Source organism: Urocitellus parryii, chromosome 1 (genome assembly GCF_045843805.1).
Source record: "Urocitellus parryii isolate mUroPar1 chromosome 1, mUroPar1.hap1, whole genome shotgun sequence".
In the NCBI taxonomy this organism is placed as follows: domain Eukaryota; kingdom Metazoa; phylum Chordata; class Mammalia; order Rodentia; family Sciuridae; genus Urocitellus; species Urocitellus parryii.
Genome location: NC_135531.1, coordinates 229,968,590 through 229,993,427, shown reverse-complemented (window position 1 = coordinate 229,993,427; position 24,838 = coordinate 229,968,590). Strand labels below are relative to the sequence as shown.

At 38.8% G+C, this 24,838-nt stretch overlaps 1 protein-coding gene across 2 annotated transcripts in view; it reads left to right on the top strand.

Moving 5' to 3' along the window:
• Pde11a (phosphodiesterase 11A) overlaps positions 1-24,838 on the top strand; it is a 371,997-nt gene that overhangs the window by 225,997 nt on the left and 121,162 nt on the right. For both annotated transcript variants that reach the window (XM_026392015.2, XM_026392016.2), the window contains one exon: positions 17,124-17,174. In XM_026392015.2, the coding sequence (XP_026247800.1) occupies positions 17,124-17,174 (51 nt within the window). The remainder of the gene's footprint in view (positions 1-17,123; positions 17,175-24,838) is intronic.

Genomic DNA, 24,838 nt, shown 5'->3' with positions numbered 1-24,838 from the left:
TTAATTTTCTGGTTAGTAAAGATCCTGGGCTACAACCTGACAGCAAAGAAAGGAACAGCGCCCTCCTGGGATTGCCTGAGGAACAGCACTTTCATGGCTTTCAGGCTGGGGATCTGCTTCATTTCAGGGAGTGAAGCATGGTTAAGCCACTAGTTGTTTTTCTCAATTAAGCTGCATCTAACTTATAAATGGCAAAAATTCTTTTTAGATTCTACTAGTGGTTTATCAGTTTTAGTGATGGTTTTGGGTTTTCATTTAGATATTTTATGGAAGTATCAACATTGAGCCAGATATAATTTTTTTTAAAATATGCTATATTTTTAAGACAGCTTAGATTTACAAAGAAATTAGAAAGATAGTACAGAGTTCCCATATACCCCATACCCAATTTACCCTGTTCTTAATATTTTACATCAGTATAGTATATTTATTTTAATTAATGAACAAATATTGCTATCTTATTGTTGACTAAAGTGCATACTTTATTCAGATTTCGTTAGCTTTACCTAATATTCCTTTTCTGTCCCAGGATCCCATCCATGACGCCCTACTACATTTAGACATTGTGTCTCCTTAGGCTTATCTTGATTGTAACAATTTTTCATACTTTCCTTTCTTGAAGACCTTGACAGTTTTGAGGAGTGCTGGTCAGATGCTTTGTAGCATGACTCTTTAATAGACTTTGTCTGATGTTTTCTCATGATTTGACTGTGATTGTGGATTTTGGTGAAGAAGGTTGCAGAGATAAAGTGCCTTTAGCATCACATCATATCAAGAGTACATTCTATCAAAATGACTTATCATGGTTGTTGTTAACCTTGTCGAAGGGAATGTCTGTCAAGTTTCTCCACTGTGAATTTACTCTTTTCCACAATTTCCATTCCATACTATTTGGAAGGATATTGCTTATGCAAAGCTACGTTTAGAGAGTTGGAAGTTGTGGTCTATTTCTTTGAGTGGGGAGAAGATACACAAATTATTTAGAATATTTTTATACAGGATATTTTTGTCTGGTCTTGTTTGCCTGACTATCTCTCTCTCTCTCTCTCCCATTCAACTCCATTTATTTATATACTCATAGATATTTATTTTATGATTTGGGTTATAATCCACTACTACTTTCTTTATTAGATACTATTATATACCAGAATCCAGTAAGGTCATTTCTTAATAACAACAACAAAAAGAATTTATGAATACAAACAAGTGGCATTTCTCAGCAAATAGTCAGCAGGAGATTTTTTTGCATTTTTTAATAATCCTACCATAATTTAAATATTTGAGACACTTTAATGGTATTCATGAGATTTTTAAGAAATCAATAATATATCGAATGAGTCACGTACTGTGTGCCAAGAACTCAACCCTCACCAAAACAACATGGTAGACACTATGGAAATTTCATAAGATGTGGTATGGTACTTATGTAATTTCAGTCTAGATGACGATAGAGGCAAGAGAAAGTGTGACCACAGTGTGATGAGTTCCAGGAAAGAGGTAGGTACAATGTCAGGGGAAGCATGAAGGAGGGGCAAGTAATTCAGAGAGTGCCTCCTAACTGCTTTGCAGAGGGTAACTGCTGAGTGACAAACAGTGGTGAGCTATACAATTTGAAAGATCAACAGGAATGCTCCAGGCAAAAGGAAAGTCATGAGAGGAAGTAGGAAGGACTGAGGTAGCAAGGAATTTGAACTGTATTCAAATGATTGAGCAGTTTTCCCCAAAAAAGAAACATAGTTCGTTTGATATTTTAGACAGAACATCCTGGCATCTACAGAGAATAGATTAATCTCAGTATTTTGCAATTATATTTTGTTTTTGTTAACAAAATGTTGAGCATGTTTTTATTTTATTTCTTATTAAATTATATTTGATAATTTTCCAAAGACAAATCCACCTTCAAAGGATTTGTCACCACTGCCATGGTCTAAGGAATGTTCAGGATCCTGGACAGAGTTCCCAAACATACCAGAATGTTTGGAGTAAGTTAACATAGTCCCCATGGTTACCCTAAGAAGGAACTATTATTTGGATGCACTTATTTGAAAATATTTCTTTCATTGGTTTATGCTCTTCTTTCTTCAGTTTTATGATGTTATTTTTTAGTGCTTTAAAAATGCTACATCTATTAAATGCTTAGCTTATGTCAGGCACTATGTTATGCACTTTACATATATCTCATTGAACTTTCACTAAAACAGCATGGAGTGGACGGTATTTTTCCCACTTGACAAATGAACAGACAAAGGCTCAGCAGGTGTAGAAACTTGCTGAGGGGTTGGGGGCTATTACTGCACAGCAAGTAGCAGAGGCACATTCAAATCAGGTCTGTGGATTTCAAATGGTAGTGCTGTGCAGACTATGCTGCATGTGTCTTTGGAAACTGGCATTTGCCATTGTTCCTTGGCTGGCCATGATGGAAGTGGGAAAAGCAGCAAGGTGCTTCTGGCTTGTAAGATTGAGGGACAAATAATGAAGAATAGATCATTGATTCAAAAACTAGTTGAATAAAGCACCCTCAGACATGACAATACTCCTCTTCTTTACTTCACTGAAAATTACTAACTTATCAGTAAGGAATTGTTCCTGTCAACCTTAATGCTTTGGAGTTATAATACAGATTCTAGGATAAGCCAGATTCTGAGCTGAACTCCAGCAACTCGATCCTCAGTTTAGTCTTATCCAAAACAAGTGCTGAATCTAAGTTGGGTCAGGTTGATTATTCCACAGTGAGATAGCACTGCTTTAGCTTGCTGGCTTTTCTGGTAATCACTGGCTTGTAAAACCCAGGCTTACAGTTGGCCAAGTAAGAAACTGGTATTCATTTTGGGTAGAATGGCCAGAATCTTGATAGTGCCTTGATACAAAGGCAATAAGGGAACTCGGCTTTCAAAGGTGGGTAAATCACACCTGGATCCAACCAGTCTACAAACTGCTTACAAAGAGATGAGAGTTACCTACATCTCTTCCCTCATTTCCCACTTCATATTACACTGGCTTTGTACATATGTCTGAACCATGTAAAGTGCACATTATAAACTCCATCCACAGTCCTACAAACAGCCCGCCAAGAGGCCATAATCTGGGGAATAAGCCAATACTGGCCCTAGAAGTGGGAATGGGGTATTGGGGTATCTGGGGAACTTGAGGAACCTGGAATTTAGTTTAGAGGATCCCAGGTACCTGGAACATAATCTTCATAACATGTCCCCAGGGATCCCAGCACTTTTCTCCCCAGAGGATGGACCTTGGGCAGAAAAACCCCTTCAAAGCATGGAGTCCTTCAAAGCTCTGGGCCCAGGCCAGAGACTTGGGTCTCAAGGGTCTTAGGAAATACAGTGTTTCCAGGTCTGTGCCTGAGCATCACAACCCTAGCCAGGTTCCCACTCTGAGTGTTTCTCTGCATCACCTGCCTTTGCTCATAACAAAGGTATAGTCAGATTTTTCCAAAAGGCTTGGTGTGGCTAAGATTTTAAAGCAATGAAAACATGTTTATATAAATATCTGTGTAGTTTGATGAAATAATTAATAGTAAGCTTTAACCTAATCTATACACAAACCCCAGGAGCTAATTGTGGGATTTTTGTGTCACCTGGCCTAACTAAAAGCCTGGAAGTATTTGATGATGCAGGGTCCTCATCAAACCAGGTCTTAAGTGACTGAGACACACGTATCTACTTCGTGGCTCAAACTACTCAGTATCTACAATCCTCCTGCACAGTAGAAAGAGGAGAAGCCTGGATCTAGACACCCATGAAGGAATTTTAAAAGGCATCTAGAAACAGGAGTGTGAAATCCCCTCCACCCTTCTTCTCCATCCCCCAGCTGACCTCAGTTCCTATATACTGATAAACTCTGAGGCGGCTCAGCCCAACAGGGAATAATCACCTCATATCCAGACCACCTGTGCTTGGAAAGAAAGCAAAGGGGAGCCAACCAGAACTTTAGCTCAGGATTTGGAACCAGAGCAGCATTTACCTGTTTTTTCCCTTTCTGTATCACTGAATGCCACCACATGATGAGCACAAATAAGTTGTCAAACCCTCAATTTTAATACTTTTGTTTCAAAAAGTCTGCTGCCAAAAACAATCCTCCCATTAGCCAAAAACTCCAAGTTTGGCTGCATTAGACCCATCTCCAACCTTGCATTCAGCTGCCCACAAAGGGTTAAATCCATTGCATGAAATTAAACCAGAGGCCAGAAGACCACTTTAAAAATCAGACATTTACAAACAGCGGACATTTGTTTGTGAGGAGTGGCAGGCTGGGGATCTTAACCAGATTGCCAAGGAATGAAATTTCACACCCAGAACAATGAAGCTCATATGGCTCTGTGCAGGTAACAGCAGTCCCTGAACTTGTCAGAGATGAGGGAGAAACTGCTTTCATCTTTGAAAAGGAGGGAAATGGTTTCTTAATATAAGTAATGCATGAGATTCAATTAGATATACCTCCCTCTGGGAAATTTTTCTTATCTCTAACTAGTGCCTATACTTATGTTAACTAATAGGCAAATCGAGTTGGTTTCCAAAATCTCCATGATTTAAACCCTGGCTTCTTTCCAACCTCCTGTTACCCTCCTCTTTGCCCCCTCTGTTTCACTGGCCCCCTTGCTTATCCTTGAACTAGGTAGACACATCCCTGCCACAGGGTCTTTCCACTTTCTTCCTGCAACCTCTTCCCCTCATGTCCACACCTCATTCTTTCTGCAACTTCTGGTCTTTATTTACACTATTCGTTACCACCTTCATAGATAGTCCTATTTAAATTTGCAAGTACCCTTCCATCACTGCTCCCCAATCTCCTCTCCCTGATTTGTTTTTCTCCACAGCATTCATTGCATGCTATCATTTTTACTTCTTTAGCTTCGATGACCTGTCTCTTCATTCGACATTGTATTTCCTTTTTTATAAATTCATTTTATTTTTTTAAATACACAACAGTGAAATGCATAAAATTCTTATTACACATATATACCACAATTTTTCATATCTCTGTTTGTATATAAAGTATCTTGACACTCAATTCGTGTCTTCATACATGTACTTTAATGATGTCCATCACATTCCACAACCTTGCTAATTCCCTGCCCCTCCCTTTCTCTCCCACCCCTCTTCCCTATCTAGAATTCATCTATTTCTCCCATGTTCCCCCTCCCTACCCCACTATGAGTCAGCCTCCTTATATCAGAGGAAACATTCAGCATTTGTTTTTTGGGGGATTGGCTGACTTCACTTAGCATTATCTTCTCCAACACCATCCATTTATCTGCAAATGCCATGATTTTATTTTCTTTTATTGCTGAGTAAAATTCCATTCTACCTTATATTTCCATGTTGACAAGAATTTTTGTCTCTTTTGTGCATTGGTCTGTGCCCGGCTTCTAGAATGGCTCCTAAACATAACTGACACACTTCACATATTCATTGGCTGAAAAATCTTTAAAGGCATCGTGTTTCCTCAGCCCTGCCTCATATTCAAGTAATGAAATTCACCATCTGCAGTTTTAGTCCTGCCAAGCTATGAACCAGAAAGTGGTCCAACCTCCTCTTCCTTCTCATCACTGGGTTCTGGAATTAGTCAGCAGTGTGGGCTCCGGGCACTCACACAAGAGAGAGCAGTCCTACACCTGGGTCCAGTGGACCTGTATGTGGGCATCCCCTCTGCCTTGTGTATTGTTCCTTCCGTGCCCAGCAGGGACCAGAACCCCAGCTGAGTGCACTTGTGGCTCTGGTCCTTCTCTCTCGGGGGGCGGGGGGGGGGAGGATCTCTGTGCACTGATGCTGAGATCTGGGTCTCCATTTCCACCATCCTGACCTCTCCCACATCCACCCTTGCCCACCTCCATCCGCCCTTCACAAGCAGCCAAATCTTCTATATGGAATGAGGATCCACTTACATAAGATCAAGTGCAGGAAACACCACATAACATACCAAGGGAATGAATGCCACAGAAGGCCGAGTGGTGGCCATTTCTGGAGTGGAAATCAAGGAGGGGCACAAAAAGTGCTTCTAGGGCTACAGGGATCAGAAAACTAACCATATCATGTTGGTCTCTTGCTTATTATTCTCCAGGGGCTTCCTAGGACCAACAACATGCCTTATTAGCCTCCAAGGCCCTGGCTGACCTGGTGATTGCCCAGCTCTTCCACCTCACCTCCAGGCTCCCCTCCCCCCACCTCACGTTGCTCTCTTACCACTTCCAGCCTACTTCTCCTGCTGCCCCAAAGGGATTTTCCCAACCCCTGTCCTGGATGGTTCTTTTATTTTTCCAGGTCTCAGCTTAAATACCATCTCTTCAGAGAATCCATCCCCACCCACCTTTCCTGCCACCTCAGCACACTCTCCCACCCTCGCCCACTGTGTCTCTCATCATTTTGCTTCTTGACTTTGCAGCAGTCATATGCACACCTATGTCTGCCTCTCCAGTGTCTGTGTCTGCTGTTGCAACAAATCTGCTAAGAAAGAAACTGTGTGCACATCCAAATTAAGTGTGTGACCCAAATTAAGTCCTCAATAGACATGTCTTGATTGCATGGATGGCGTATGATCTGGACAGCCCCAATGGCCATTTCCTGACCTACTCCTTCAAATCCAATCCAATCTACATGTCCACCAACTTGGCCCAGACCGATTGGAAATGGTCCTGTTTAGTCTTACCACTGGACTTCCCTTTCCTCTGTGGTCATCAGTGGAAATCAAGGAGGAGCACATAAAGTGCTTCTAAGGTTACAGGGATCAGAAAACTAGCCCAGTCAGACTAGGCCTGGTCCCTCCTTACTTTTCACTTCAAAGAAACTCCCAAGAAAGCCACATAAAGCACTCCATGGTGTTCCTGTGTCACCAATGTATTTAAGCAATGTATCTCTTTCAAATGATAAACCAACCGTGGTAATAGCCCTATTGATTATGCAAAAATCATTGGGGAAGAGGTATAGAAAATAAGTATAAGTAAACATTTAATAATGAGAGACCAAAAATAGGATATTAAATGAAATCAGACTACTAATAGTTCCAGATATATAAATTGCAGGTTTGGCACATGCTATAGTTGTTTTAGAAGCAAAAATAACCAACTCAAGTTTGCTCAATTAGTCCAAAAGAATTTTATGTCCTCCTTTGTTCTTAATAAATGAGAAAAGCAAGTAAGCAAGGAGTTCATTAGAAAAGCATTTGTGAAACATTGATACATTTAATAACCTTCATGATTAAGAAAAACAGCCTCACTCTAAAACAGAATGTGGGGAGTAATGCAACTGTGGGAACAGAACACTCATTTTAAAACAGTTATAAATTATAGTCCAATATGCATATGTATAGAGTCATATTGAATCACACTAAGAATTAATCATAAAACCTTTTTAATTTAAGTGTTAATGGTTGAGGTCCTTTGTGAGAGACTACTAAAAACTTTAAAAAACCTAAAAGAATCTTTACCACATGAAACTTTTTCAAATGAAGTAAGGCATTCTTTCATCCTAATGACAGTGAAATGATTGAAATTAATAACTATTTCCTGACAATTATGTAACAGAAGTAAGCCAATCATTATCCGTTTTTTACAGTAGTTTTCTCATATAACTCTCAGAATGTGTTTAGTCAAAGCAACAATATTTAATGGTCATATACTGTATTTATTATATGTGTTACACATAAATAATAGCTAAACATTTACTATAATATTACCTATTTGGAAATCTACCAAACATAGCTCTTTGAAACACAGGCAAGAATCAGGAAGTAAGCAAAAATAAAAAAAATAAAAAATAAAATTCATATGTAGAGTTCATAGATCAACTCATTTGCCCTGGTTTTAAACACAGTTGTAACCCAACTTGTACTTGAATGCTCAACCCCTTTTGGCAACCTTTACAGCTTGATATTTCTGGTTCTCTGCCTTCGGGACCCATAGTAGGATTACACTTCCTCCCTCCCTTGAAGTTAGATGGAATCCTTCAAATTGCTCTGGCTAGGGGAAATTGATTAGAAAATGCAGATATTTTTCACCTTTAAATTAATGAAGAAACTGAACCTTAGGCTAGTAATTAGGCCAACGTTACAGGACCAGTGGAGCCAGGATTATAAGCTCAAGCTATCACAAAGTCCCTCTGCTCCAAAGCCAAACTATACTGCTTCCCCATGTTGGTGTATTAACTGGTAACACATTATTTTGGTCAGCTTTTTCACCACTGTGACCAAAAGACCTGATAAGAGGAAGATATGTTTATTTGGCTCAAGGTTTCAGAGATCTCAGACTATGGATGGCCAACTCCATTGCTCTGGACCATTTCATAGTAGCTTCTTCATCCACACATGTGGCTTCATGGTGCTCTTTGGTCTCTCTTCTTCTACTTGGTACTTCATCCTTCAGGCTTCTCTGAGTGGCTGAACTTCTCACAGGTAAATAAATCTTATAAACGGTGGCTCCTGGCTGCAAGAGAAACTGTTTCAAGAGCCAGGAAATAGAAGCTTCCAGTTTCTGAAGTCCTGGGCCCAGGCCACTGGCACACAGCGCTATTGCATGTCTTGTTATTAGTGACACCACCACAATGTACTTCATCCAGAATGAAGAAGGGACAGAGATTCTACCTCTCATAGGAGGAACATCCAAGGATATGTGGCCTTCTTAATCTGCCACACATCATAATCTGGATGAAGTTGCAGAGTGTTTGTCCTCTGGCAAATGCAGTTACCAATAGTTAGCAGTTTGTGGGCAAAGGGTGAAAAATACTTTGGGCAACTGCCAAATGAATGTCAGTGCTGTTAATATACACTAGCTAACAGTAATATTTAGACTTATGAAGCCAGTTTAAGGGCTTACTTTTAAAATTAGATTGATATTTGGAGATTTGTCCCTAGTATTAAGTTTTAATCTGGGTAATAATGTGGTGATTAAGTTAAATCTGTGAATAGGGTGAGTAAGTGATACATTTCCTCATCCTAAATCCAGGGGTCTATCAAACTACTGGAGAGGTTGACTCTTATCTTTGAATGAAACAAAATGAAAAAATTGCATATTTATTCTCTCCAGAAATTTACTTATAGGAGAATCCAGTCAAGATGGACAGATATTAATCTAGAAACTCAAGCTTCTTGTGGAGGTGGGAGCAGATTTCTGTGAAGGTAGATTTCATCCATAAAACTCTTTGGAAAGTTCCTTTTACTCTTATCCTCCTGAGCACAGTTTGATATACGCTTTTGTTTTCTTCCTATTTCAATATAAATTTGAGCCTGTTTTTTCAAAACCAAGGCTATTCTTTTAAGTGCCTTTAAGTGATCTTATTAGGGAGAACATGGTACTTTGTTCTAGTTGCAATTTTGTTTTACCCTTCTATTAGTTAAATGGAAATTTAGCTTCTTACCTGCAATAACTCTTTCTTATATCACAGAGGATTGGAGGCTGGTCACAGAGCTAGTAGGTTGATCTCAACACAAATTTGTTAATACAAATGAAAATGAAGATCAAAACTACATCTATATTTTAAGTACATTTTTAATCATTGAAATTTAGACATCTAAGATTTTCTCAGAATATGTCTTTACACCTTTTTTTATTACAGTTCAGATATCAGGTGTTGATACTGCAGGTTATCAGTGACAAGTCCTGCTTCCTCACATGTTGAAGTATAACATTAGAGAAGCACGGCGAGGCAAGCATATAAAGCAGGGTTTATTAAAAAGGAGTAACACAGACGTCTCCTGGGAGGGAGAAGGGGGTCATAGCTGGTATCCTGGTATCCAAAAAAGTGAGGGTGTCCTGCCCCTTTTATACATCCTCGACTCTCTTTGTTCTCCTGTTTCCTTCCCTCTTATTTCTCTCCTTCTCTCCTTCCTCCATACATGACTAGGCCTAGGAGATGGGGGGGTAGGGGTGGCCCAAAGGTGAGAAGCAGATGGGCAGGGAACTGGCCAAATACAGTAACCCAGGCAGGAAGCAGCCCAGGAGACATTAATTAACAACTTTTATAACTCCCTGTAGGGAGGGACAATTCCTGGGACAGGTTACCTTAGCAAAAGTTTGTGGGATGGGAAAATTATCTTGATAAAAGTGGAGGAAGGGCTCTGAAGGCATTAACCTTTTAATTCCTCAGGGGTGGTCTCCAATTTTCCAGAACCAAATTTACCTCTATTCTCTCTGCCTATCTTTTTTTTTTAATTGTTCCAAAAGACTTCTCTATTTGTTTGTTTCTTTGGGACAGTCTTAAAGACCCTTTGATTAAATGTATCAACTGTTTTTAACATTACTTTGTTATGGTTTTTTATTGATTTTTTAAAAATAATAGATAGTGGAATGCATTACAATTCTTATTACACATATACAGCACAATTTTTCATACCTCTGATTGTATATAAAGTATGTTGACACCAATTCCTGTTTTCATACATGGACTTTGGATAATGATGTCCATCACATTCCACCATTCTTGCTAATCCCCTGCCCCCTCCTTTTCCCTCCCACCCCTCTGCCCTATCTAGATTCATCTATTCTTCCCATGCTCCACATACAAAATAATAATAATAATAAAAATAAAGGTCCATTGCCTATCTTTAATTCTGGCTTCAATGTCCCCTAAAAGCTCACGTGTGAGACAATGCAAGAGAGCTTAGAGGTGGATTATGAGAATCTTAACCAGAGCATTAATCTTCTGAAAGGGATTAACTGGTTGGTAACTGTAAGCAGGTAGGATGTGGCTGGGGGCATACCTTTGGGGTATATATTTTGTTCCTGCTGAGTGGAACTCTCTCTGCCTCCTGGTGCCATGTTCCCAACTGCTTTCTTCTGGCACACCATTCCATCATGATGTCCTGCCTCACCTCAGGCCCTGAGCAATGGAGTCTATGAACTGAGACCTCTGAAACCTTGAGCCCACTAACAAACTTTTGCTCCACTAATTGTTTCTGTCAGGCCTTTGATGGAGCAGTGAATAAAAGTGACTAAAACATCTTTCATCAGCAGAGTCCTTAATGAATGAGTTTGATCCAATAGGTCTCGTGCTTACAGCTACCTAGCAAACTTATCACCACTCTTCCCTCCCAATGTTTTTGGAACACATCACTAATGGATCACAACACACCTTTCTGCTGAGCCCCTCCCTTCTTTGGCTTCAACAGCCACTTGTAGCACAGTGCTTCTGTAGTAACTAGCAACCAAATAAAGTTGAGGCTTCACATAAAATGTATTTTCCAGGATGGTAATCAGATGCCCAATGATTTATACAGAGTAGGTACCCAAGAAATACATATTGATACAAATGACAAGTGGTTGCCCTTCTTTCCCACATGCAGTAACTAAAAAGCAGCTGATCCTAAGATCACTCAATTGAGTATTGCATTTATTGCCACCAGATTCAGCAGGCACTTTTTATTTTACTTTAAATTTTGAAAGTTCAAATTCTTAGATTTTTAAAGCTATTTTTATGTAAAGAAATATTCTGAATGTCTTGATAACAGATCACAGAGCAATATCAGTTTCAGATAACTGTACTTCGGATGTACATTTTTGAATTTCTCATTCCAGTAGGCAGCAGGTAGTTTCTGAAATATTTGACAATAGAAACTGAGGATTTCTCGGTTTCCGCATATCCGTTCAGTAGCCATGTGTTTGAATTCTGTCATCAGCTTGTTAAGAAGACCTGGAGTATGATGCTTTACACAGCTAGATGACACTCTGTCAGGTCACTGCAAGTAAAGTGGCTTTTCATCTCTTAGGGTTTGTTACCTTTCCCGGCTAAAGGACTACTGCTGACAGCAAAGCTTCTTTATCTCTTCAGAGAATTTAAATTATTTGGGATTTTACTTCAGACAAGCCTGGCTTAATTTGATGTCAGTTCTGTTTCCAAGATTTACCAAGTGCCACTTTGCCACCAAAGCTGTAAACGTATCAGTAAATATTCATGCAGTCCTTTTCTGTCTGAGAGTACCAGTCTGGGTCCTCAGTGGTTTTGTGCCCCCACTCTGTTAAGTGGTTCTTTACATTTATGCTCCCCTCTGCTGGTTTCTTCAGTGGTTCCTTTATCAATTTGGGGGCAACTGCCCAGATCCTTAACAAGTTAACAATCAAAACAATTGGTGTGAGAGGTCTGCCCTCAACTACTCTGGGGCATTTCCTGGGATTGCAAGACAAGCATTTGGCTCTAGTCTTAAAATGCATGTGGCAGAGGCCAAAGCTTGATACAGTGTCCTATTTCATAGCCCTGCTCATTGCTTTCCCTTTGAAATACATTTAATTGTCTTTTTCCTGCTGTGCAAACTCAACACAAAAAAATGGACTTCTTTGCTCTGTCTTTGATGAATCTGACAATTGCCTTATCTTGCTTTTTTTCATTTTGCTAGAAGCAAGTTCAATCCAAAAGTTAATTGAAGTTGCAGGGTTTTGCAAATAGTGATTTATTTTAGAAACTATAAAGAATTCTTAAGTCAGAGTTCACCACCAAAACTGAATCACTGGTTTTAACTTTAAAATATTTTCTGAATTAACACCCATACAAAAAATAAATCTATCTGGGATAGAAATTTTTCTGTGAAAGTTTAACATTCGTCAAGTGTTCTGTGGATCAACTGTTTACTTTTGTATGTAAGCTTTATACACATTTTATTTAGCTGTCAAAAAAATTAACTAGTGTGTATGTTATGACTGAGCTCTCATAACCTACCAGTGCTTCTCATAAAGACAGTATATATATCACTAGATTTTGCAAATGACTCTTTCTTCAAGACTATTTTGAAGCATTAATTAAAACTTTTTTTTGCTTAATCAAAGATATGATTTTCTAAAGCATATGGTGTACTAGATACTTGCTATGAAATATAAAATTTAGGGAATTCAAGTAGCTTATAAAATTAATGAAACCTGGAATTAAGAAGAAATCTTTATAACTTATCCAAGAAAGTTTAAATGTAATACTTAAAAATATACCATTCTTTATTAAATTTTCTTCTCAACTAGAAATTTGCTTGATTCTTAGTTATTAACTGTACCATATAATATTATCTATGTTAGAATCATGATTTTCTTTTGAATATTGGCTATGCTAAAAGTAATCAGGAATTGCTTTTGATCTATTCCCTTCAATTTTGTTACACATATTACATCAATAAAATTATGGGGCTGTCTTAGTTTGCTAGTGCTGCCTTAACAAAATACCAAGACTGGATGGCATAAACACTAGCAATTTGTTTTCTTCCAGTTCTGGAGGCTAAAAATACAAGTCCAAGGTATTGGCAAGTTTGGTTTCTTCTGATGCCTCTCTCCTCGGCTTGCAGATGGCTGTCTTCTTGCTGTGTCCTTACTTGGACACCCCTTAGTGTGTGTGTTGTCTTTGTCCTAATCTCTTCTATGAGCACACTAGTCATGTTGGATTAGGGCTCACTCATATGACCTCATTATATCTTAATTTTGCCTTTAAAGAACCCATCTCCAAATATGGCCACATTCTGAGGGTTAGGAACTCAGAAAGTGAATTTGGCATGGCGGGGAACACAATTCAACTCCTAACAACAGCATTGCAGAAAGTATTCCAGATTCAAGGCATGTGATAAACTTGCTTTTAAATATTGTGAAGAAAAAGTCACTGGGAGGGGTGTGATATATTGAAAGGAAAAACAAGAATATGTTGGAATATGATTCAGCCTTCTCCTGATTTGTTTCCAGCCCTCTTGATTTGGAGTGGGTAGAAGTGGGTTGCCAGATAAAACACTGCATGCCTTGTGAATCTGAACTTCAGATAAATGGCAAATCTTTTTTTTTTAAGTATAAATATCTCCAAAATAGTATTTATCGCTTCTCTAAAATTCAAGTTTAACGAGGCATCCTGTGTTTTTATTTGCCTGATCTATCAGCCCTACACATACTGCTCATATCTAATATATATGATGATTTCATCCAGGAAATGGCACCAATTCAGTCCACTAGTAAACAAACAGAAAAATATGAGAAATAGAGCTGTTTTCTTTCAAGTTGATTTTATTTTTAATTTCCTGATTCATCAAACATACTGAGTGCTAACTAAGTATCAGGTATACTCCTAGGGACAGGGCATACACTGGTGACTAGTAGGGCTAATCCTTCCTTCATGGTGCTTTTAGTCTAGCAGGAGAGGTGGGCAATGATTAAGAGAAGGAACAACTCCAGTTTGAGAATCATGAGCAAGTAATGATTTCCTTAAATCTTAATGTTACACCATATACAAATTTAATTTCAGGTGTATCATACACCTAAACATTAAAGACAGATTATAAAGTTCTGGAAGGCAGCACAAGATATCTAGCTTGGGAAAGAAGTACAAAATATTTCTTAGAAAGGACACATGAAACAATAACCATAAAAATTGGCAAGTGCACTAAATCAAAATTTAAAACTTCTCTCTTTAAAAAGACATTAAAATAGCCAGATATAGCAGTGCATGCCTGTAGTCCCAGTGACTTGGGAGGCTGAAGCTGGAGGATTGCTTACGCCTAAGAGTTTGAGGCCAGCCTGGGCAACGTAATGAGACCTCATTTCATAAAAGGAAAAAATAATTAATAGATAAGTCACAGACTGGGAGGTGATATTTCTGAAATATATATCTGAATCCCAAATATACAAAGGTCTCGAATCCCAAATATACAAAGAACTCCTATACCTCAATAACAAACAAAAGAAACTAATTTTAAATGAGCAGAAAATCTTAATATGTAATAATAATTTACTTCATTGATTCAAACAGTTTCAATTTAGTGGAGCAAATAGCTTTTGGTTTATTTTGTATAATAAAGGAAGTGGGGAACAATTTTAAACAAGGAGGGGTAGTAAACTTTAGATAATAAAAGCCTGAGTAAGCACCACCTGGTGGCAGAGATTTTGAATTGCAACTTGAATTTGAGTTTTCATTGTTTTTATTTTGGAGATTTGACAAGTTTTGAAGATTTAACCTGCAAAAAGATACTTGTAAACAAAAAGAAACCATAGAAAAATTAGTTTTTTCATAATAAAGTCCAACAAAAAAACCCAAGGTCTATTTGCTTATTTTGCATTGAAAATGTCTATCAATAATTATGAATCAATAAAGATCATATGATGATAGATAGCCAAATATCTGTGGGGTAGAGTTTTAGTTGACTGGTAATATAATAAATTAATTATAAGTTGATTGCTTGTGTACCAGGTATTCAACGTATAATATTGCATTTAATCTTCCTAAGAAGTCTATTAAGTACAGACACATCCCCATGAAATATCTCCATGGTTAACATTTTCTCAGTAGAAAAATCACTTTAATTTTAATAACCAAGGGAAAACATTTATCTCTCAATACAATATTTTTGTGAGTCTTTTCCAAAGGTGGAAAAAGAAGTAAAGTCAGTGAGGTAATTGTTTGCAAAGAGAGAGAAGATATTATTTAATTCAAGGAAACTTTAGAAAATAACCCTTGAAACAACTTACAAACCTAATCATTTTTTGTTATATTCATACCTATGAATTTTACTGTATTTTCATTAAATGTTGAGAAATTGTTACAGATCTTACAATGCATTCTACTCTTTTTTTTTAATTGAAAATATCCCCTTATTAGCGTTTTCATGTAGAACCTCAGATTTTAAGTAGTTTACTGCTGCTAATCTGAAGATGACTCTATAGGACCATTCATATACCGTTCTATGAGCAAAGCTCATGGAGATTACCTGAATTTGCAGGAGTTGGATGTGGAGCCACCCTGCCAGCGTGGTTCAACAGGCTGTTTTCTAACCACGAGGAGACAGTCTCCACTTTGTCTGTTATTGTATGCTTCAATCATACAGAGTGTGCCCTGTTTATCCAAGTTCTTGGTTATTAGTTTGGTATGTTACTAGATGAATATGTAATCCAAAATGGAGTTCTGTGGCTAATTAGATTGGGGAAATGCTAAATTACTTTTCAGAGAAAAATTATGATTCTCTAAGATTGGTAGAAGGATTTTCCAGACTTTTTCTTTTAGATTCGTACAGATAAGGAATGAGTTTGGTTACATAAAACATATAACATGTATACACCATACTGTGTGTGCATGTGTGTATATAAATGCCTTGTAACATATCTAGCTTAAACAGATATGTTTATTTGTCCCACAAAACAAGGATCCTGGGGCAGGGAAGCCCATGGCCAGGTTTTTTTTCTCTTTCCTTCCCTGCTCAACTGTTTACACAAGCTGGCAGTCACACTCATGGGTGGCACCTGATGGACACCAGATTTTGCTCCCCTCTGGGCCTGCAATTGAATTCCAGGGAGGAAGGAAAAGGAAATGAAAGAGGCAGCCCCAACACTCCCACCCACATTTCCCTGACCAGAGCAGTATCACCTGACCACCTCACATGACCACCCTGAGCTGCTCAGAGCCTGTGAATTGGGTTTTATTTTGTTTTGCATTTAAGCCTCTGTTGCAGTGAGTTATGATGTGGTGATAAGCCACAAAGGCTGATTTCTTGCTCACATGACATGTCATCAGCTGTACGCTGCTCAATGTGTCTTCTGTATTTTGGGTTCCAGGCTGAAGGTGCAGCCCTTTTGGGCCATGCCCTTTCCATGATAGAGGAAAAAAAGGAGATAGCAGAATCATGTGATCATTCTTCAAGACACTGCTCAAAAATGGCATCTGACACTTCCCCCCACGTTCCATTGGCCAGAGCACATCACATGCTACAGCTGATGTCAATAGTGCAAGGGAATATAATCCTCTAACAAAAAATGGGTTTCAAATACTTAACAATGTAATCTGTGCTATATAACATAAGCAGGCAATGGAGAACAGGTGAGGGAATGGAAGTTTAGTTAGACACCCATGGCTTCTGCTATAGGACACACACACTAACTTTTTACTTATTTTCCAGAGCATTTCACAAGATAAGTATTCACATCCTTTGTTAACCATGGTCTTGAGCCATGTTATTCATTATGTCCCTTTAATGAAATAACTACCTATAGAAAAATCTTGTTACAAAGTAACCTTTAATCTGTGTCACTGATGATTAATATAAAATTTCTTCCATAAATTAAAATCCACTATTAAGTCAAGCTGATAAACATGAGTAGAACTCATTTTTAAACCAGAATTTCAGAAAATATTATCATATTTAGTTATTAAAGTTTTTTTTCTTTTCTTCTGAATCAGGTGCTATCATACCATGCAACATGTTCAAAAGCTGAAGTTGACAAGTTTAAGGTAAGGAAGGAAATAATTGCACTATTAATGCATAAAATTAAGCTTTGCCTGGCCTCCTGACCCTTTGTCACTTGCCTCTATAAAATTAGTCCTGCCCTCTGGGAGTTGAAGGACTAGAACTGGGCAATGTGTTTGGATACTTCCATTTCAAGGGGAAGAGAACTTATATATAACTGAGTAGCACTCTCATGATCTCTTAAATGATTCATTATTTCTTCCCATTTATTAGGTAAGCAGGATGGGGGGGGGGGAATCTGTGATATGGTAACAATTAGGACACCTGGTTTTGTCATTGGGTTTATTTCTGATTTACTGTTCATTTGCAATCGTACCAGGCAGCGTTTAGCAAAGGTCAAAACATAGGAGAAACTGATTTTCATCATTTTGAAAGTCTTGGTGTCTTCATTTTTCTATTGATTGATTGATGATTGATTGATTGATTGATTGATTATACCATGAACTAAACCCAGGGGTACTTAACCACCCAACCATATCCCCAGCCCTTTTTTTTTTCTTTTTAATTTTGAGACAGGGTCTCACTAAGTTGTTCATGGCTCCACTAAGTTGCTGAAGTTGGCTTTGAACCTGCAATCTCCTACCTCAGCCTCACTGGGATTACAGGCATGTATCACTGTGCCCAGCAGGTGTCTTCATTTTTAACTTTTTGTGGAGGTTTAGAGAATCAGCAGGGAAATCTACCACAGCCATAAGAAAGATCATGTTATGTTCTGTAATATTAACATGTAATATTTCTCGGTGATGGCTTTTCTTCCAACTGTCACATTTACATATAAATGCATGCATTTATCCTTCTGGGGGGGGGGGGAAATGGCACAGAGGCCTTTGGGCGCAATAATTGAATCGGATTATTAGAACTGAATTAGATGAACAAAAAAAGGGGGATAAAGACCCCAAACACTAAGGGTAGGGATAGGAGAATTCCTCAGAAGGGCTGCACAACTACAGCAGGTATATGATAAGCTGCTTGGGATCCAGCCAAGGATGTGATTTAATATTGATTAGACAGATGCTTAGGGAAAAGACCCACAATGGTACCCCCAGATCGAAAGGTGAGACGGTGCCAGCAAGAGGTGACTGCTGATAGCAGAGGAAGAATATGGAGCAACAAAAACCACAGCAATCGGGGCCCTTGTAAAGCAAACGTCCTGCATATTATTTTAGTTTGTTTTCTGTTACTATTAAAAAATACCTGAAATGGTCATTTATCAAGAGTAGAGGTTCATTAGCTCATAGTTCTTGGGGCTGAGAACCCCAAGAGCATGGTACTGGTATCTGCTCAGCCTCTGGGGAGTACCTTCTTGCTGCTTCAAAACAGGGCAGAGGATATCACATGGCAAACAGAGCAAGCATTCCAGGAAGATCTGCTCTGTGACAAAGCCACCTTTGCAATAAGCCAATAAACTTTTAATAAGTGAATGGATCAATCCATTCATGAAAGAAGAGCTCTCATACCCACTAACCTCCCAAAGCTCCCACTTCCCAACACTGTTCCACTGGGGACAAAATTTGGAAGACACAGTCACACCATAGCACACACTGACTAGAGCGTGAGCTCCGTCGAGGCATAGCTTTTCATATGTTTGTGTTCCCAGCTCTTTCTCTATTGCCTTTTATATTTCTTGGAATATAGTAACACCAAATGAACGCTTGTTGAGTGGATGAATGAATGAATGGCTAAATAAATCCAAAGAGCATCCGTATTCTAAAACACAAAACAGTCATTAATAAAATATTAGAAGCATGGTAATACATGATCATTTCATGCTCTTCATATTTTACTTAAGTTATATAAATTTTATAGATATTTTTATCAAAATATTTAAAGCTTTTTCACTTTAATAACTAATAAACTTTAGTATGCAATATTAGAACATTGCATGGGTATCTATGAATATATACATAAAATATTTGTACATGAAATTTTATGCTTTTATGATCAGTTAAAAAGTTTAGTTACCTAGAAGTCTTATTTATGAAAACACATAAATTCCTTCTAAAATGCTTATTTAATGTTCTATTATTGTATTTTTGCTATTATTATAATTATTATCATGGCTAAAGAGGTAAGGGACAGACAGGGAGAAAAACAGCAAAGCTCACAATGAACTAAATATGACTTTAAGAGCTACTTAATAGGAGCTGTCCAGAGCCATAGCAGGCCAAAATCCATAGCGGTTAACTTTCTGGAGGTTATTGACCTACATTCGGGCTTAATTCTTTGCTTAGAGTAAGGGAAACTCCATTATCTTAGAGTTTGCTACACTATTTTATTGTTACTTCACAAACATACTAAAAATATGAAGTATTTAAATTTGAGAACAAGGGGTTATTTCATCTTAAAATTATCAAGATTATTAACTGATTTACTCCAGATTTTATCCTGAAAGATATTAGCTGGTATCTTATTACAATGTAATTGAGATATAGTAGATAATTTTAACCAAATGGCTTTTTCTTTATATATAATGTAAATAAAACATTATCATAATTGGTAGCTGATGTCTATTATAATTGTGGCAATAACATTAAAATGTAGTGAGCTTAAAATAATCTTGCACACAGTGAAAAACATTTACAAAAATTCCAGGCTGGAGTAAAAGCAATGGCAGTTTTCCCCTCTACAGCTCACCGAGTAACAGTAATGAAATGCTTTGTTTTGGCCAGTATATACAGACAAGCCATATTTACATTCAAATATATCGTAACCTTTGCTACCTGCCGTACTGTTTAACAAAGATAGTGATTAACAACAACAACCAAAAAGTGCAGCAATTGGAAATCTGAAATTAGATTTAACAGGAGATTTCATGAGCTAAAGGATGACTGAGTCCCAGTGCAATTGATTATGCTTAGCTGGGATCAGTGATCAGTGATTCAGAGATTAAGCCAGAGTTGGAGAAGAACCTGATATCATCATCTAATGCTCAAAAAGACCTGGAGGTTCATACACACACACATCTGACAGACCTCAGTGGAAGCCCAGGCTGCCCCAGATGTATCATAATGGGATTCGAGTATGAAAACCTTTCTAGAAAGTGTCCTAAAACCGTCCAACTGGAATTCTCCTCATCCAAGAATGTCAAAACCTGGGCTTCCATTTCCTGGTTCTTATATATCAAAAAAGAGTCCTATTTGTGGGCTACTTACGAAAAGATCACAGAAATTCCTGGAACTGAACGAACAAGCTATTGTTGATTTTTTTTAAGACTGATTCAGGCTATAATGTTAATAAATTATTCTTTATGGGTTGATTGCCTTGTGCATCTAATGAGGAAACCAGAGTCTGAAGAGTGCTCTTTATCATCATTAACATTTACTGATCTTCCATGAACTTGAAATAAGAAAGTTGTATACAGAAAATTTGTGCAGATTTTAGTGCCTGTTTATATCTCTTCCACTCTATGGTAACAGGAATAATGTATAAAGACCATATTGACAATTAGATCTCTTTGAAGATGGCTGGTTTAAAGGCTTTTAATAACCTGAAGATGCCAGCTGTGATAACATAAGAAAATGAGTTTAGTACACCAATTATATGCTCCTGTGATTTTATGTACTTTCCTTGGATTCCAATTCGGTGGACAGACCAAACGGTTATCACTATAAACTGCCAGTTTACCAATTAAAACCAACTCATGGACATTCTTATGTTATATTGCCATCTTCTATCATCCCTTCTTTCAATTCAGAACTGCATGGGTTACAGCTACCATCAGAGATGAACTCCTTTACAGCACTGTAACTACCTCAGTAATTAAATGCCAATAACTCAAGTTGGCTGTTTGGGTTCGGACTACTTCTTACATATTTCAAATTTCAATGTTAATGCCTAGGTCGCAAATTAATACCCTGGTAAAGTATAAAACAAAGTACCAAGAACAGATACTTCTTGTGAAATAAGAACAGCTGCCTCAAAAATTGGATCTTATAGCCTCCTCCTCAGACTGAGTAAAGGGATGTGATTTTCTAATCTTTATTATTATTATTAAATAATCTCCATTTGGGAAGAGACTTTTATTCATGAAATATCTCATGCATGTAGGAAGAAGCATCAGGCAACAGGCCTACTAGCCAGTGATGCCAGTAGATGTGCCCACATGAGAGCCCCTGCAGGAGCAGGCAGGAGTGGAGCTGCCACAACCCCCTGCTGGGGAACCCTTTCCTCCAGTGGTTGCTCCTCTCTCTAATTGGCACAAAGGTGCCACTTGGGCTAGCCACTGCCCTGGCCACTCTTTGCCAGGTGTGGAAGGGCCACTCCTTGCAGTAGTCCCTTGCAGAGGAGGAATGCACACTGTAAGAAGCAAGTAACATCATGGCATTTACCCAAGCCCAGGGCGTCAGGGAAGGCTGAGAAGGGGAGGTGGAGCCAGGCACCACAGAGGCCTCTGCAGAGGTTCTTTTGATGCCCAGGGTGATCTAGGACTTCAGTGTCTGAGAGGGATCCAGAGCTTTCTCTTGTTTCTCTACAGTCTCAGTTCTCAGTTTATGAAATGCTACCTTCGGAACTCTCAGAAATGGTTTCTAGTTCACCTCAGCTTATTTCTAAGGATGTATCAACAATTGCTTGGCAGCAGTATGCATGGAATTTGGGTATCACTTTAGATCTAACCACTTCTGTCTTTTTCCTTGTCCCCGCCTCTTGAATTTAAGGGGTTGCTTTGACTTTAAATAGTATTTATGCCAAGTTTAATATCCAAGTTTTTTTTTTTACCAGCATGGAAAGTTATTGAACCTTCACCAGGAAATTGACTGCAGAGGAAACAGCTGCCTCAGCACACTAAAGGGCACCCTCTGCTCCCAAGGCAGGGGCAGCAGGGCCTGCACTGCTCAGGACCACCCATAAATATGAGGCATGCTTTGTGCTCAAATGCCTGATTCTCTTTATGAATCGTATCTTAATCAAATGCCACATCAGAAAAAAAAGATGGTTGTACTTTGTCACTCTTGAGCATTGAAGATGCTGGGGCGGGGGTGGTGTGAGGGAGCCCGGTCTGCAAGCCCAGGCTGGCCTTTCCTACTGCTGAGCTAAGCGGCTGCGAATTGAGGGCCCTTCAAGGACCCGCCTGACCCTAATACATCCTGGGATGACCCTGACCTCCCCTCAGATCAACTTATACAGCCACAATTTGTCACTTCTCTCCATTTGAAAACAAAGCAGGGACAGCTCTCCAGAAGGTCACTATGAAGGTCTCCTTTCCCTGGAGGAAGAATGGGCCTGGAAGTCTTCCTCTCACCTTTCTCCAGCCCCTTCATTAAAACAGGGGAGTTCCTGCATTCCCCACATGTCACACTGGGAGGCCCACGGACCCAACCTGAGGCAGTGAAATAAAGAGCTGTTCATTTTGGGTTTCAGAGTGTCAGGAAGCAGAGCAGTGACAAGTCCAAAATGCTCTGTGCCCAGCCATACATAGCATGGCCCAGTGAAGCCCTGATCCCTGAACCGTGAAGGGAACTACAGAGGCCAAAGGCATCGGAACCTTCCAGAACATTGGGGCATTTGGGGCTGATTCACTCTACCTCCTTATTGGTTTCCCTCTGATTCAAGCTGTGTGTAACTAGATGTGAGCAGGTAGCCCCTTACCTCAGTCATAATGCTTGGCATTTCCTCCACCGATGGTTCAGTACACACAGAAGCTACGCCTGCTCGTTCCTTGCCCTCACTTTGAAGCTGCATGCTTTGGATGTAATTGCACAGTCACCACTGATCCTCTCTGCAATGCCCTCAGGTGCTGTCCTATCCATTTTGTTTTGGGACCTCCCTCCCTCCTCCCTGCAGACAGTGGTTGCACACTGAACTCCTGACTAGGCTCCCTGCCTCCTTCTCTCAACCCTTTCCTAAATCCAGCCCAAACTCTGCTGCCAGATGAACAGTTCCTTTCCATTGGTACCTGGTTCTTGCTCACAAAGCTTAGCATCTTCTATAAACCTCTAGATTCTACTTTGGTTCTTTAATTTGGCATGAGAAGTACCCTGAACTCTGAACTCCAGTTCACTTTTCCAGCCTGTTTCCCACCCTTCCACTTCCCTGCGCTTCACTAGTTCTTTTTGATGTTTTCTGCTGCCCCCTGTCCTGTCCTAACTTTGTTCCCATCCTTCTCTTCGTCTTTGCTTATTTAAAGTCCCAACAGCCAGGTGCTGTGGTGTCATCCCAGTCGTCAGAAGGCTGAGGCAAGAAGATTACAAATTCATGGCCAGCCTGGGCAACTTAGCAAGACCCTGTTTTGAAATAAAAAGGGCTATGGATGTAGCTCAGTGGTAGAGCAGACCTGGGTTCAGTCCCCAGTATCATTAAAAAAAAAAAAAAAGTCATAACAATGCATAATCCATCTGACCCTGCTCAATTGCCCCTCTGTCCATGAGCCATCCTATCTGTCCTTTGGGTAAAAGGGATGCTCTCATTTGCCATTCATTCCATCACACCTGCCAGTTTCTACCTTGCAATTCAAATCTTGGTACACCTATCAAATGAAATGGTTAAACTGGGATAATTTTCAGGATAGAATCCTTATATTATTAATTTTCATAAACTTTTTTCATCCTCAACCTTTATTTGTACCTGACTGCAAGAGAAGTTTCTATCTTGTGACCAAATTCATTGAAATGTTTGCCATTTTTATGGCAGAGGAAATTATGATGTATGGGTAGAATCTGAAGCAGCAATCTATGACAAGAAAAATATCTGAAAATTTTGTCTCAGTCTTTGCTTGATGTTGCTTAAAACCCCTTATTTTAGGATCTTGGTTGTCAGTTGCCTGTTTTCTCTGAGCAACCTAAACAATTCAAAAATAAAGAAGCTAATTCTCTGTGTCTAGGATAATGCTGGCCCTTTGGAGTGCTTTGTAACGACATCGACATCGTCTTTCTTCCCTGCTGTGGGCAGAGAGGCCTCTTGCCATTAGTTTTTAGTTGATTCAGCAATTTCTTTACTGTTAAATAAGATTCACCCATGTATCCTGCTTTTACAACTCTGCTGACTAAATTTTTTTAAAACTATTATTTTCTTGATCCTAAAAAGCCTAATATTTTTTTACTTGTATTTGTATTCACTATTTTGTATAATTCTATATTCTGTCTCACCTATTTTTGAAATCACATTCTGATTTGGTAGTTCTTCATGTTTCAGATCCATCCAAAATCTTAAAGATGTTCATGAATCATGATTCTATTGGTCCTCAGGCACCACAGAGAGAAACACAAAGCGAGTGGAGAATGACTGACCTAAGGGTTTCCTGCAGTCTCAAGAGATAGAGCTCTCCCTTTATGCAGTCTTTGTAAGACCATGGGTACAATAGTATAAGAGTGAGCAAATGTGTAGACAAAGCAGCTCCCAGACCTCTTAGTTCATTGTAAATTTCTGGGCTTCAAGTTTCCTCATCTGCAAAACAAAGCCATTTCCAGCTATAAAATGCTATAATTTTATGAGCCTATAAAATTTATCTCTAACAGGGAAGGGGGAAATAAAACACAAAGCAACATAAATGTTGACAAAACACCTTGGGTTTTTTTATGATTTCGAATACTCAAAGGTTTGAATTTAAATTCTGTTTAAGAATTTGGGTATCAGGTAGAAGACTTGGCTCAGCTTGACTTAATTATATTTTATAAGTAATTTTCAAAGCCTCTCGTGACTATTTTATATAATG